The 14329-nt window shown below is 44.3% G+C and overlaps 1 protein-coding gene and 1 non-coding gene across 8 annotated transcripts in view; both read left to right on the top strand.

Moving 5' to 3' along the window:
* The window catches only part of BFAR (bifunctional apoptosis regulator), a 42489-nt gene that overhangs the window by 15347 nt on the left and 12813 nt on the right, over nucleotides 1–14329 (top strand). Inside the window, exons 2-6 of one of the 7 annotated variants that reach the window (XM_077983948.1) lie at nucleotides 1872–2207; nucleotides 5263–5467; nucleotides 6671–6840; nucleotides 11367–11489; nucleotides 11897–12041. In XM_077983948.1, coding sequence (XP_077840074.1) covers nucleotides 1945–2207; nucleotides 5263–5467; nucleotides 6671–6840; nucleotides 11367–11489; nucleotides 11897–12041 — 906 coding nt within the window. In that variant the 5' untranslated portion in view covers nucleotides 1872–1944. 7 annotated transcript variants of the gene reach the window in all.
* LOC114674490 (U7 small nuclear RNA) lies at nucleotides 1063–1124 on the top strand. The gene has a single exon (XR_003725647.1). It is a non-coding gene; the product is annotated as a U7 small nuclear RNA (small nuclear RNA).

Genomic DNA, 14329 nt, shown 5'->3' on the forward strand with positions numbered 1-14329 from the left:
CAAATATTTATAAAATAATGATTGCCTAATGAGAAGGCACATTTGTGTGCACAAAAAGTGTTATTTACAGGAAACATATCTGTTGTTACCAACCCCAGACATTTTACCAGGCCAAGAAGCTGGTTTATTTAAAATCATAGACCTGGAAAGGTCTTTGGGAATTTAATTGAGACCAGGCATAGTAGCTCACACCTGTAATCCCAGCACTTTGATAGGCCAAGACCGGCAGATCACTCGAGGTCAGGAGTTCGAGACCAGCCTAGCCAATATGGTGAAAACCTGCCTCTACTAAAAATACAAAAATTAAAGCCAGATGTGATGGCTCATACCTGTAATCCCAGCACTTTGGGAGGCTGAAGAGGGTGGATCACCTAAGGTCAGGAGTTCAAGACCAGCCTGGCCAACATGGCAAAAACCCATCTCTACTAAAAATACAAAAGTTATCTGGGCCCAATGGCACGCACATGTAATCCCAGCTACTTGCGAGGCCAAGGCAGAATTGCTTGAAGCTGGCAGGCAGAGGTTGATATGAGCCAAGATTGTATCACCGCACTCCAGCCTGGGTGACAGAGTGAGACTTCGTCTCAAAAAAAAAAAAAAAGGAAATTTAATTGAGAATACTGAGATCAGGGAAATTTCATTTTCTAAGGAAGTTAGTGAAGGAGAATGATCCAGAAATGTCTGCCCACATCCTTCAAGTGTATTGAACCTTCCACTACACATATCATTTTGCTTTACTACTTTTGAAAAGTATAACAGATAGGCCAGAAAGAAATTCAGTGCTGATTATGTGGTTTATGGTATGTGGATTTCAATAAATCAAATTTGTCACATTTAAAAATTAGATCTCCAGCCTGGGCAACGTGGCGAAACCGCATCTCTACTAAAAATACAAAAAATTACCTGGGGTAGTGCTGCACATCTGTAGTCCCAGCTACTCAGGAGGGTGAGGTGGAAGGGTCACCTGAGCCTGGGAAGTCGAGGCTGCAGTGAGCTGTGATTGTGCCACTGGACTCCAGCCTTGTTGAGAATGAATGAATGAATTAATAAAAGTTAGAGCTTTAGTATTACAACTCCTTTACAATTTGTCTAGAAGGTTTTCTGGTCTTTATCAGAAAGCCTCCCTGCCCCCCACCCCCCAAAAAAAAATTAGGCCGGGCGCAGTGGCTCATGCCTGTAATCTTAGCACTTTGGGAGGCCAAGGCAGGCGGATCACGAGGTCAGGAGATCAAGACCATCCTGGCTAACACGGTGAAACCCAATCTTTACTAAAAAATACAAAAAATTAGCCAGATGTGGTGACTTGCACCTGTAGTCCCAGCTACTGGGGAGGCTGAGGCAGGAGAATTGCTTGAACCCAGGAGGTGGAGGTTGCAGTGAGCCGAGATGATGCCACTGGACTCCATCCTGGGCCAGAGAGCAAGACTCTGTCTCAAAAAAAAAAAAAAAAAAAAAAAAATTAGGGCTTCAGTAGAATGGCAATACTTTTTTTTTTTTTTTTTTTTTGAGACAGAGTATTGCTCTGTCGCCCAGGCTGAAGGGCAGTGACGCGATCTAGGCTCACTGCAAACTCCGCCTCCCAGATTCATGCCATTCTCCTGCCTCAACCTCCCAAGTAGCTGGGACTACAGGCGCCCACCACCACGCCCAGCTAATTTTTTGTATTTTTAGTAGAGACAGGGTTTCACCACGTCAGCCAGGATGGTCTCGAACTCCTGACCTCGTGATCCGCCCGCCTCGGCCTCCCAAAGTGCTGGGATTACAGGCATGAGCCACCGCCCCTGGCTAGAATGGCAATACTTTTATATTAAGTACTCTTCAAACAACTACTATTTGCTTTATTTTTGTCACTATCTTTTTTTTTTTTCTAGATTAATGATGTTTTGCAGCAGTTTTCTACGTCTGAAATTTTTTATGTCTCTGGAACCTAGAATTTGCTAAGAGATGGAGGAACCTCAGAAAAACTATCTGAACACAATGGACCTTGAGAAAGATGAACCTCTCAAAAGCACCGGCCCTCAGATTTCTGTTAGTGAATTTTCTTGCCACTGCTGCTACGACATCCTGGTTAACCCCACCACCTTGAACTGTGGGCACAGCTTCTGCCGTCACTGCCTTGCTTTGTGGTGGGCATCTTCAAAGAAAACAGAATGTCCAGAATGCAGAGAAAAATGGGAAGGTTTCCCAAAAGTCAATATTCTCCTCAGGTAATGCTCAGCCTGTATTGGTAGCACAGATAGCCCATGAAATGTGGTTTCTCTCTTGCTTTTTTTTTTTTTTTTTTTTTTTTAACAGAGATGGGGTCTTGCTATGTTTCCCAGGCTGGTCTCAAACTCCTGACCTCAAGTGCTCCTCCCACTTCAGCCTCCCAAAGTGCTGGGATTACAGGTGTGAGCCACCACGTCCGGCCAATGGGCTTTCTCTTAATGAGAATAGCAGTGTTTGAAAGGTTGCACACTTGGAACCCACTTCCTTGGGGTCATAGTGGATCTTCTGGAATATGAGTCAGGGGGCTCAAGGAACTGGAAATCCAGATTATCTTCCTCATAGGTGACCATGACTTTTTAAATTATTTATTATGAATGAAGGAAGGAAAGAAAGTCTGGTTAGCCGACCATTGCTGGTAATCCTGTCATAAAGTCCAGACCAGTGGCTCACACCTGTAATCCCAACACTTTTGGAGGCTAAGGCAGGAACATTGCTTGATGCCAGAAATTTAGAACCAACCTGGGCAACACAGTGAGTCCTTATCTCTACAGAAAGTTTTAAAAGTTAGCCAGGTGTGGTGGCACACGCCTGTGCTATGCCCAGCTATGCCAGTGGCTGAGATGGGAGGATTGCTTGAGCCTGGGAGTTTGAGGCTGCAGTGAGCTTACACCACTACACTCCAGCCTGGGCAACACAGCAAGACCCTGTCTCGAAAATAAAAAAGGAAAGAAAGCAAATGGTATAACTGTAAAATTGTGAATAACTGGTTTGTTGCTGATTTTAATATCTTCAAATAACCCCAGTTTCAGTTATCACATTAATAGAGTTTCTCATGTGTAGCGACACAGTGCCAAAGCCACCTTTCAGATAACTTGTTATTTTCTGCTTCCTTGGTTCATAGTGTACCTGTGAAGGCTCTGAGGCTTAAATCCTCTTCCCGCCTTCTATTGTCTTAGCAATGTGTGTGCCCTTCTTGATTTCAACAGAGTACTAGAAAGTTCCATGAGGCCGGGCACGGTGGCTCACACCTGTAATCCCAGCACTTTGGGAGGCCAAGATGGGCGGATCACGAGGTCAGCAGATCAAGACCATCCCGGCTAACACGGTCAAACCCCATCTCTACCAAAAATACAAAAAATTAGCCGGGCGTGGTGGCAGGTGCCTGTAGTCCCAGCTACTCGGGAAGCTGAGGCAGGAGAATGGCGTGAACCCGGGAGGCAGAGCTTGCAGTGAGCCGAGATCGCGCCAGCCTGGGCAACAGAGCGAGACTCCGTTTCAAAAAAAAAAAAGAAAGTTCCATGAACCCAATCTTTTCTTTTTCACAAAAGATGTGTTTACACTTTGCTCTTACCTGTCAGTCTTGCTTTAGCTGAAGGTTAAATTTAATCTGAAATTAAAGGAGGGTTCTTTGTGTATAACTGAAAATTTAGAAAGATCCCTACAATTTAAGCTGGTCTTTCTCTTATTACTGAATTTTGCTTTTTTCCCTTCTTATAAACTGATTTTAATAACATAAGATACATATATACGTTGTTTCATATATATATGAAATATTCATATATTCATTGGTTATGTTCTTTGAGACAAAGTCGCACTCTGTCACCCAGGCTGGAGTGCAGTGGTGTGACCTTGGCTCACTGCAACCTCCACCTCCTTGGTTCAAGCGATTCTCCTTCCTCAGCCTCCGGAGTAGCTGGGATTACAGGCGCCTGCTACTAGGCCTAGGTAATTTATTGGGTTTTTTTGGTTTGTTTTTTGAGATGGAGTTTCGCTCTTATTTTCCAGGCTGGAGTGCAATGGTGTAATCTTGACTCACCACAAACTCTCCCTCCTGGGTTCAAGCGATTCTCCTGCCTCAGCTTCCCTAGTAGCTGGGATTACAGGCACCTGCCACATGCCCAACTAATTTTGTATTTTTAGTAGAGATGGGGTTTCCCCATGTTGGTGAGGCTAGTCTCAAACTCCTTCCGTCAGGTGATCCGCCTGCCTTGGCCTCCCAAAGTGCTGGCATTATAGGCGTGAGCCACCGCGCCTGGTGAATGTTTGTATTTTCAGTAGAGACAGGGTTTCACGATTTTGGCCAGGCTGGTCTCAAACTCCTGACCTCACCCATCTTGGCCTCCCAAAGTGCTGGGATTACAGGCATGAGCCGCTGCTTAAAAATACTTTTATACCTACATGCATGTGCCAGGCTGGGCACGGTGGCTCAAGCCTGCAATCCTAGTACCTTGGGAGGGCCGAGGCAGGCAGATCTCATGAGGCCAGGAGTTTAAGACCAGCCTGGCCAACATGACCAAAAATACAAAATTAGCCTGGTGTAATGGCGCATGCCTATAATCCCAGCTACTCTTGAGGCTGAGACATGAGAATCACTTGAAGGACGCGGAGGTTGCAGTAAACTGAGATCAGGACACTGCACTCCAGCCTGGGTGACAGAGCAAGACTTTGTCTCAAAAAAAAAAAGTGCCAATAGAAAATGCAAGTATTTTCTCACCTTACTGATGTGCTGTCTGCATGGTTCTGCAGTTTACTATTTTAAATCAACTGGTAAACATATATCATCAGGTTGGTGCAAAAGTAATTGTGGTTTTTACCATTGAAAGTAATGGTAGGCTGGGTGCAGTGGCTCATGCCTGTAATCCTAGCACTTTGGGAGGCCGAGGTGGACAGATTGCCTGAGCTCAGGAGTTTGATACCAGCCTGGGCAACATAGTGAAACCCCATCTCTACTAAAAATAAAAATAAAAAATTATCTGGGCATGGTGGTGCGCACCAGCGAGCCAAGATTGCGCCACTGCACTCCAGCCCCAGCCTGGGCAACAGAGTAAGACTCCGTCTCATTAAAAAAAAAAAAAAAAGGAGAAAGTAATGGTAAACAACCTAATAGATTGTTTTAAATTTTTTGCTTTTACCCACAGGACTATAATATATTTCTTGTCAATTCTCCTAGGGTAACTATATATTATTAAATATTTACTATCAGGGTTTTTTTTGGCCTCTAAACATTATATTTAGTCAAACAACTGTCTTAATTTTTTTTTCTATTCTCCATAGGGATGCCATTGAAAAGTTATTTCCTGATGCCATTAGAATGAGATTTGAAGACATTCAGCAGAATAATGACATAGTCCAAAGCCTTGCAGCCTTTCAGAAATATGGGAATGATCAGATTCCTTTAGCTCCTAACACAGGCCGGGCGAATCAGCAGAGGGGAGGGGGATTCTTTTCCGGTGTGCTCACAGCTTTAACTGGAGTGGCAGTAAGTCGATCACTGTGTTCCTCTGTGTCCCCTATACCTCACCCCCCAACCCCTGATTTCCCCTGAAGTCAGTTCTATTGAAATCACTTAAATAATTGATGTGACTCCATGTAATTCACTGCATACATTGAAATCTGCTGGGTTCTATGATTTCTTCAGGAATGTTGCTTACTCAGGTAGATCAGATCATAGTACCTAGTAAATGGAGAAAGATGGTAGAACTGGAATTCAAGACCATGCCTGCCTTGGTAATACAATCTTTTTTTGTCTTTTTTTTTTTTTTTTTTTGAGATGGACTCTTGCCCTGTCGCCCAGGCTGGAGTGCAGTGGTGCAATCTAGGTAAAAGCTTTCTTTTAGGGAGGTGAAAATGTACTAACACTAGCTGTGGTGATGATTACAGATATTTGTGAACACATTAAAAACCATGGATTGTGCACTTCAAATGTGTGAATTTTCTGTGGATGATCTCTCTCTCTCTCTCTGTGTTTGTTTTTGTTTTTGTTTTTTAAATGAAGTCTTGCCCTGTTGCCTAGGCTAGAGTGCAGTGGCATTATCTTGGCTCACTGCAGCCTCCACCTCCCGGGTTCAAGTGATTGTCCTGCCTCAGTTTACTGAGTAGCTGGGATTACAGGCTTGTACCACCGCAACAGGCTACTTTTTGTATGATTAGTAGAGATGGGGTTTCACCATGTTGGCCAGGCTGGCCTGGAACTCCTGACCTCAAGTGATCCGCCCGCCTCAGACTCCCAAAGTGCTGGGATTATAGGTGTGAGCTACCACGCCTGGCCTTCCTTGGTAATACAGTCTTAAGAACCCATCAGTTTACTAACTTCAAAAGTGGAGACTATTTTCTTTTAAAGTTCTATGCATAAAAATTCTAAATGCGTTTCCAGTAGAAAAGGCACAAGTCAGATATGTTGAGCAAGTTGATGGAGTCAAGGCACCACCTGCTCCCAGGTGCCTGAGATGAATCGTGTTCTTGCCTCTGTGCCCTCACTGCCAGGCAATCAGCAGAGAGAGGCACCCAAGGACAGCTGTGCTCCCCAGCTCTCTGTGGCAGTGGCGTTGCCCTGCTTCTGTGTACGGACTCCGCACCATTCCCTATGAGCTCAGCCTCTCCCTTTCCCTGCCTCCCACCCACATCTTTAGAAACTGGCATCTCTGCCTCTCCATGGTTTAAAGTCCCTGTCACTCTTCCCCAGGTGGTCCTGCTCGTCTATCACTGGAGCAGCAGGGAATCTGAACACGACCTCCTGGTCCACAAGGCTGTGGCCAAATGGACGGCGGAAGAAGTTGTCCTCTGGCTGGAGCAGCTGGGCCCTTGGGCCTCTCTTTACAGGGAAAGGTTTTTATCTGAACGAGTAAATGGAAGGTGAGGAGCAAAGTCTTCTGACACACCATGGACGTTTTAGAAAACAGCTTTATTGAGATATAATCCAGGCTAGGCGCAGTGGCTCACACCTGTATTCCCAGCACTTTGGGAGGCCGAGGCGGATGGATCATTTGAGGTCAGTAGTTTGAGACCAGCCTGACCAATACGATGAAACCCCATCTCTACTAAAAATATTTTTAAAAATTAGCCAGGCATGGTAGTGCACACCTGTAATCCCCATCTATTCGGGAAGCTGAGACAGGAGAATCACTTGAACCCAAGAGGTGGAGGTTGCAGTGAGCCAAGATCATGCCACTGCACTCCAGCCTAGGCAACAGGGCAAGACATCATCTCAAAAAAAAAAGAGAGATGTACAATCCACATAAAATTCACACATTTGAATTGCGCAATCCATAGTTTTTAATGTGTTCACAAATAGTGTAATTATCACCACAGCTGATTTTAGAATATTTTCATCACCCCAAAAGAAAGCTTTTACCCTTTAGTCAACCCTCATTTCTCCCCAACCCCCAACCCCTGGCAAACACCATTCTACTTTCTGTCTCTACAGATTTTCTATTCTGGACATTTTATATGCATGGATTCATACGACGTGTGGTATTTTGTGTCTGGCTTTTTCACTTAGCATAATTTTGTTTCAAGGTTTACCCATGACATACCATGTGTCAGTACTTCATTCCTTTTTATGGCTGAATAATAATTCTACTGTAAGAGTATACCACATTTTATTCATCCATTCATTGGTTGATGGACATTTGGGTTGATTCCATTTTTTGGCTATTATGAATAATGATGCTATGATCGTTCACATGCAGATTCTTGCATGAACATGTATTTTCAATACTGTCTTGGAGTGAAATGACTGAGTCATAGGGTAACTCTATTCTGACTCTATGTTTAACTATCAAACTATTTTCCACAGCAGCTATACCATTTAATGTCCAGGTCATTTAAATTTCTTTGTTGCTTCCAGATTATAAAATTGTGTAAGGAAAAATTCTCTCTAATCACAAGAATAAATACAGAAGACTTTTGTGACCAAATGTATGGGGTTCTCCCACATATACCTAACAGCAGCCACCAGCTAGATGTCCTCTAATTCAGTTCCCACACTGACTACCCAGAGATACTGTCAGATCCCACAGGGTGAGGGCGCTGCCCCCAAGATTGCCCCTGACTAATTCTAGTCACAAATCCAGGCTTCCACAATTTCTGACCCACCAGCTTCAAGTTGGAGTTCCCATGATTCCCTCTTTGGGTTCAATTAATTTGCAGGAGCAGCTCACAGAACTCAAGGAAACATAACTTTCACTGGTTTATTATAAAGGATATTGCAAAAGATACAGATGAAGAGACATTTAGGGCGAGGTATGGGGGAAAGGGCACAGAGCTTCCATGCTCTCCATGGGTGCACTCCCCCCAGGAAGCTCACATGCTCAGCTATCCAGAAGCTCACTGAATCCTGTCCCCTTGAGTACCTTGTTTTTGGTTTTGTTTTTTCAGACAGCGTCTCACTCTGTAGCCCAGGCTGGAGGGCAGTGGCACAACCTCGACTCACTGCAACCTCCGCCTCTCGGGCTCAAGGAGTCCTCCTGCCTCAGCCTCCCAAGTAGCTGGGACTACAGGCGCGTGCCACCACGTCCAGCTAATTTTTGTATTTTTAATAGAGGCAGGGTTTTGCCATGTCACCCAGGCTGGTCTTGAACTCCTGGACTCAAACGATCCGCCCGCCTGAGCCTCCCAAAGTGTTTTGATTATAGGCATGAGCCCCCGCACCCTCCTCATGGAAGATTCTTAAGCCCCACAATCAGAAAGGTAGGAAAAGATTAGAGTGAAAGGAGAGCAGGAGGTCAGATGCCTGCATGGAGGCCTCACATGCCCAACTTTTTTTTTTTTTTTTTTTTTAGATGGAGTCTCGCTCTGTCGTTCAGGCTGGAGTGTAGTGGTGTGATCCCGGCTCACTGCAACCTCCGCCTCCTGGGTTCAAGCGATTCTTCTGCCTCAGCCTCCCAAGTAGCTGGGATTGCAAGCGCCCGCCACCATGCTCAGCTAATTTTTGTAATTTTAGTAGAGATAGGGTTTCACTGTGTTGACCAGGCAGGTGTTGAACTCCTGACCTCAGTGCTGGGATTACAGGCGTGAGCCACCATGCTCGGCCTCCAACATTCTAACACAGATTGGAATAAGGGATATAGCAGCTATGAGCCGGGAACTATGGATGAAAGCCAATATATAAGACCACATTAATATATATTTATTTTTATTTTATTTTTTTGAGATGGTGTCTTACTCTGTCTCCCAGGCTGAAGTACAGTGGCAGTGATCTCGGCTCACTACAACCTCCGCCTCCCAGGTTCAGGTGATCCTCCTGCCTCAACCTCCTGAGTAGCTGGGATTATAGGTACCTGCCATCATGCCTAGCTAATTTTTGTATTTTTAGTAGAGTTGGGGTTTCGCCATGTTGTCCAGGCTGGTCTGAAACTCCTGACCTCTGGTGATCCACCTCGGCCTCCCAAAGTGCTGGGATTACACGCGTGAGCCATGACATCTGGCAAATATATATTTTTATTTTTAAAAAAATAATATAGAACTATGTGATACTGAAAGTGACATACTCTTGTAATCCTACTCTTCAGAAAACTATCTTGCTAGACTAACCTTTCCAGATGTTTCCAGATGTATTCTTATACAAATATAAATATATAAATGTGTTTTTTTAATTTAAACTGGAAATATGATTGTACTAAACATACAAACCTGTGCTTGTATGTATACGTGTATATATATATTTACATCTATATCCACCCACCCCCTAAGGATGTTACACATAACATCACACAGTGATAAGAGTATCCGCTCTCCCTAATTCATTTGTTTCAGACACCCACTTCACCCACTGCCTGGCTGCCTGACTGCCTGACTGCCACCCCTCCTACTCCAGTGACTTTTTCCCTCCTCTCCACCCAGTTTTCAACACGACTCTGTTTTGAGGAAATGACATACTCCTACTTTAATTAGCTTTATATAGAAATTCACCTCCCCCAAAATTATGGTATAAAAATTTCTCTACCTAGTTAGTACAATGTATTTTTTATTTTTACATGGTTTTCTAGAGGACAAATTCCTGGAACTGGAATTGCTGGGCCAAAGGTAATAAATCTACAAATTTAATAAGCATCACCAAATTACCCATAAAAGGACCATCAATTAACACTACTCAACCAGTAGTTGCATATGCAGCTTATGGTGATGTTTTTCATGATGAATCACTGTGGAGGAGAATTTGTGTTTTCTCTTTTTTTTTAAATTTTATTTTATTTTATTTTATTTTATTTTTTGAGACAGAGTTTCACCCTTGTTACCCAGGCTGGGGTGCAATGGCACAATCTTGGCTCACTGCAATCTTCACCTCCTGGGTTCAAGCAATTCTCCTGCTTCAGCCTCCCGAGCAGCTGGGATTACAGGTGCATGCCACCACGCCCGACTAATTTGTATTTTTAGTAGAGACCAGGTTTCACCACGTTGGCCAGGCTGGTCTCAAACTCCTGACCTCAGATGATCTACCCACCTCAGCCTCCCAAAGTGCTGGATTACAGTCATGAGCCACCGCCCCCGACCAGAAATTGTGTTTTCTGATGAGGAAAGCAGATACAGGATCTCCAATACTTTTTATTAAATTAAATCCCTACCTTAAAACAACTACCCTTTTTTCTTCAAGAGACGGAATCCCTTTCTGTCACCAAGGCTAGAGTGCAGTAGCAATATCATAGCTCACTACAGCCTCAAAGTCCTGGGCTTTGACAATCCTCTTGTCTCAGCCTCCCAAGTAATTAAAACGACAGGGGCATGCCACCATGCCTGGCTAATTTTTTTGGAGAGACAGGGTCTCACTATGTCATGCGGGCTGGTCTCAAACTCCTGGGCTCAAGTGATCCTTCTGCTTCAGCCTACCAAAGCACTGGGATTATAGGTGTGAGCCACTGTGCCCATCTAAGAACTATTATTATTATTTTTTTTTTTTTTTTTGAGGCGGAGTACTCGCTCTGTCGCCCAGGCTGGAGCGTGATGCCACAATCTCTGCTCACTGCAAGCTCCACCTCCCGGGTTCACGCCATTCTCCTGCCTCAGCCTCCCGAGTAACTGGGACTATAGGCGCCTGCCACCATGCCCAGCTAATTTTTTGTATTTTTAGTAGAGACGGGGATTTCACCATGTTAGCCAGGATGGTCTTGATCTCCTGACCTCGTGATCCGCCTGCCTCAGCCTCCCAAAGTGCGAACTCTTCTTAATGTTGTAATGTTTATTGGATTTCCTTCTAATTTTTCCTATACGTACACACAGTTTTAAAAATAGAGTAATACGTGAGAGATCAGAGCATATAACTGAAAGATCAAAGGCTTAGGAACAAAACAGACCTAGGAATGCCTTGAGAAAGTCACCTTATTTCTCTAAGTGAGTTTTCTTTTCTTTTTTCTTTTTTTTTTTCCTTTTTTTTTGAGATGCAGTCTCACTTTGTCATCTGGGCTGGAGGCTGGAGTGCAGTGGCGAGATCTTAGCTCACTGCAACCTTCACCTCCCAGGTTCAAGCAATTCTCATGCCTCAGCCTCCCAAGTGCCTGGGATTACAGGTGTGCGTTAATTTTTGTACTTTTAATAGAGACGTAGTTTTACCATGTTGGCCAGGCTGGTGTTAAACACCTGATTTCAAGTGATCTGCCAGCCTCAGCCTCCCAAAGAGCTGGGATTATAGGCATGAGCCACCACGCCCAGCCAAAGCGAGTTTTCTGATCTACAAAAGCAGCAAAATGCCACCTACCCTGAATAATTGTTATACGGATCAGTGATGACTTATGAAAGTATTTACAGATGGTCACTTGTAAATAGTAAGCATTCAATTATTTGCTGCTATTGATGTTGTTAAATGTGAAATGTCTCAAGCCTACAGTATTTATGTTGATAAAAAGGAACTCTTGAGTGTAGAGAGTTTGCTTCTAGTATATAATCGCAAAATAAATCTTCTCCTATCCCTCCACAGGTTGCTTTTAACTTTGACAGAGGAAGAATTTTCCAAGACGCCATATACCATAGAAAACAGCAGCCACAGGAGAGCCATCCTCATGGAGCTAGAACGTGTCAAAGCATTAGGCATGAAGCCCCCCCAGAATCTCTGGGAATATAAGGTGAACACTTTAATGATTTTTATTTTTGTAGGTTTTTTTTGTTTTTTTTTTTTTGCTTTTTATTTTTATATTTTGTTAATTTGTTTTTTAATTTCAGGATTTTCTTTTTTATTTTTGACTGTTCATTTACTTATTTATTTATTTTATTTTGAGACAGAGTCCTGCTCTGTCGCCCAGGCTGGAGTGCAGTGGCGCAATCTCAGCTCAGTGCAACCTCTGCCTCCCAGGTTCAAGTGATTCTCCTACCTGAGCCTCCAGAGTAGCTGGGATTACCCCACCCAGCTAATTCTCTCTCTCTCTCTCTCTCTCTCTCTCTCTCTCTCTCTCTCTCTCTCTCTCCCCCTCCCTCCCTCTCCTTTCTTTCTTTTCTTTTTCTTTTCTTTTTTTTCTGGCTCACTGCAACCTCCACCTCCCAGGTTCAAGAGATTCTCTTGCCTCAGCCTCACGAGCAGCTGGGATTACAGTTACACGCGACCATGCCCAACTGATGTTTATGTTTCTAGTAGAGATGGGGTTGCAGGATGTTGGCTAGGCTGATCTCAAACTCCTGACCTCAGGTGATCCGCCCACCTTCTGACCTCAGCCTCCCAAAGTGCCGGGATTACAGGCGTGAGCCACTGCACCCAGCCTGTTTTACAAACAAATAAGGAAAGAGATGCTTATGTGTTTTGGGGACCTTGAATTGTTGGAATATCACTGGACGACAATTTGTCAATAACATTTCAGTTTAAACCGCATCTGCTCTTTAAGCCAGCATTTCACTCCTTTGCACTTGGAATGGAGGCAGTACAGCATGGTGATCAAGAGTGAGGCTCTGGGCCGGGCGTGGTGGCTCACAACTGTAATCCCAGCACTTTGGGATGCCGAGGCAGGGGGGATGACCTGAGGTCAGCAGTTTGAGATCAGCCTGACCAACATGGTGAAACCTTATCTGTACTAAAATCACAAAAATTAGCTGCGTGTGGTGGCGCATGCCTGTAGGTCTATTTACTTGGAGGCAGGAGAAATGCTTGAACCTGGGAGGTTGAGGCTGCAGTAGCCAAGATCACACCACTGCACTGCAGCCTGGAGGACAGAGCAAGACTCCATCTCAAAAAAAAAAAAAAAAAAAAAAAAACAGAAACAAAAAGAGTAATGCTGTGGGCTGGGCATGGTGGTTCACAACTATAATGCTAATACTTTGGAAGGCTGAGGTGAGAGGATTGCTTGAGCCCAGGAGTTCAAGACTAGCCTGGGTAACATGGCAAGACCCCATCTCTACAAAAAGTACACACACAAAAAAAATTAGTTGAGTGTGGTAGTGCCAGCCATTTGCAAGGCTGAGGCTGCAGTAAACCATGATCAAGCCACTGCACTCCAGCCTGGGTGACAGAGTGAGACCCTGTTTCAGAAAAAAACAAAGTAAGACCCTGGCACTAGCCTGCCTGGGCCAGCTCCTTCAAGACACACCACCTGTTGGAACACCAGCAAGTACCTGCGCCTCTCCTTGCCTGTGTCCTCCTGGGTAAATAACCTTAGAGGGTCATTGTGTGACTCCAATATTTGATTAACAGAAAGTCATTAAACAAGTTATTCACTGTAGCATTGTTGGTAATTGCAGGGAGTAGGAAACAACCTAAGTACCCCTCATTAGGAACAAGTTGAATAAATAAGGCACACCCATGTAGGCAGCTACTGGAAAAGGGAACAAAGACTTTGTGTTCATAAGGAATGTTGGGCTCAAGCCTGTAATATCAGCACTTTGGGAGGACGAGGTGGGTGGATCACTTGAGGCCAGGAGTTCCAGAGCAGACTGACCAACATGGTGAAACCCCGTCTTACTAAAAATACAAAAATTAGTGAGGTGTGGTTGTACAGCTACTCAGGAGGCTACGGCAGAAGTGCTTGAACTCAGGTGGCGGAGGTTGCAGTGAGCTGAGATGGTGTCACTGCACTCCAGCCTGAGTGACAGAGTGAGACACTGTCTCAAAAGAAAAAAAAAAAAGAAAAAATGCTTGTTTACTATGTGCATGTATTACCTTAATAACTAGTTTCAAATATCGTAAAGAATACATGTGGAGTTCCTGAAATAGAATGTTTGTTATTTTTTGTGTTGTTGGTTTGTTTTTTTGTTTTGTTTTGTTTTGTTTTTTTGAAACGGAGTCTCGCTGTGTCGCCCAGGCTGGAGTGCAATGGTGCGATCTCAGCTCACTGCAAGCTCCACCTCCTGGGTTCACGCCATTCTCCTGCCTCAGCCTCCCGAGTAGCTGGGACTACGGGTGCCTGCCACCACACCTGGCTAATTTTTG

The sequence above is a fragment of the Macaca mulatta genome, chromosome 20, assembly GCF_049350105.2.
Source record: "Macaca mulatta isolate MMU2019108-1 chromosome 20, T2T-MMU8v2.0, whole genome shotgun sequence".
In the NCBI taxonomy this organism is placed as follows: domain Eukaryota; kingdom Metazoa; phylum Chordata; class Mammalia; order Primates; family Cercopithecidae; genus Macaca; species Macaca mulatta.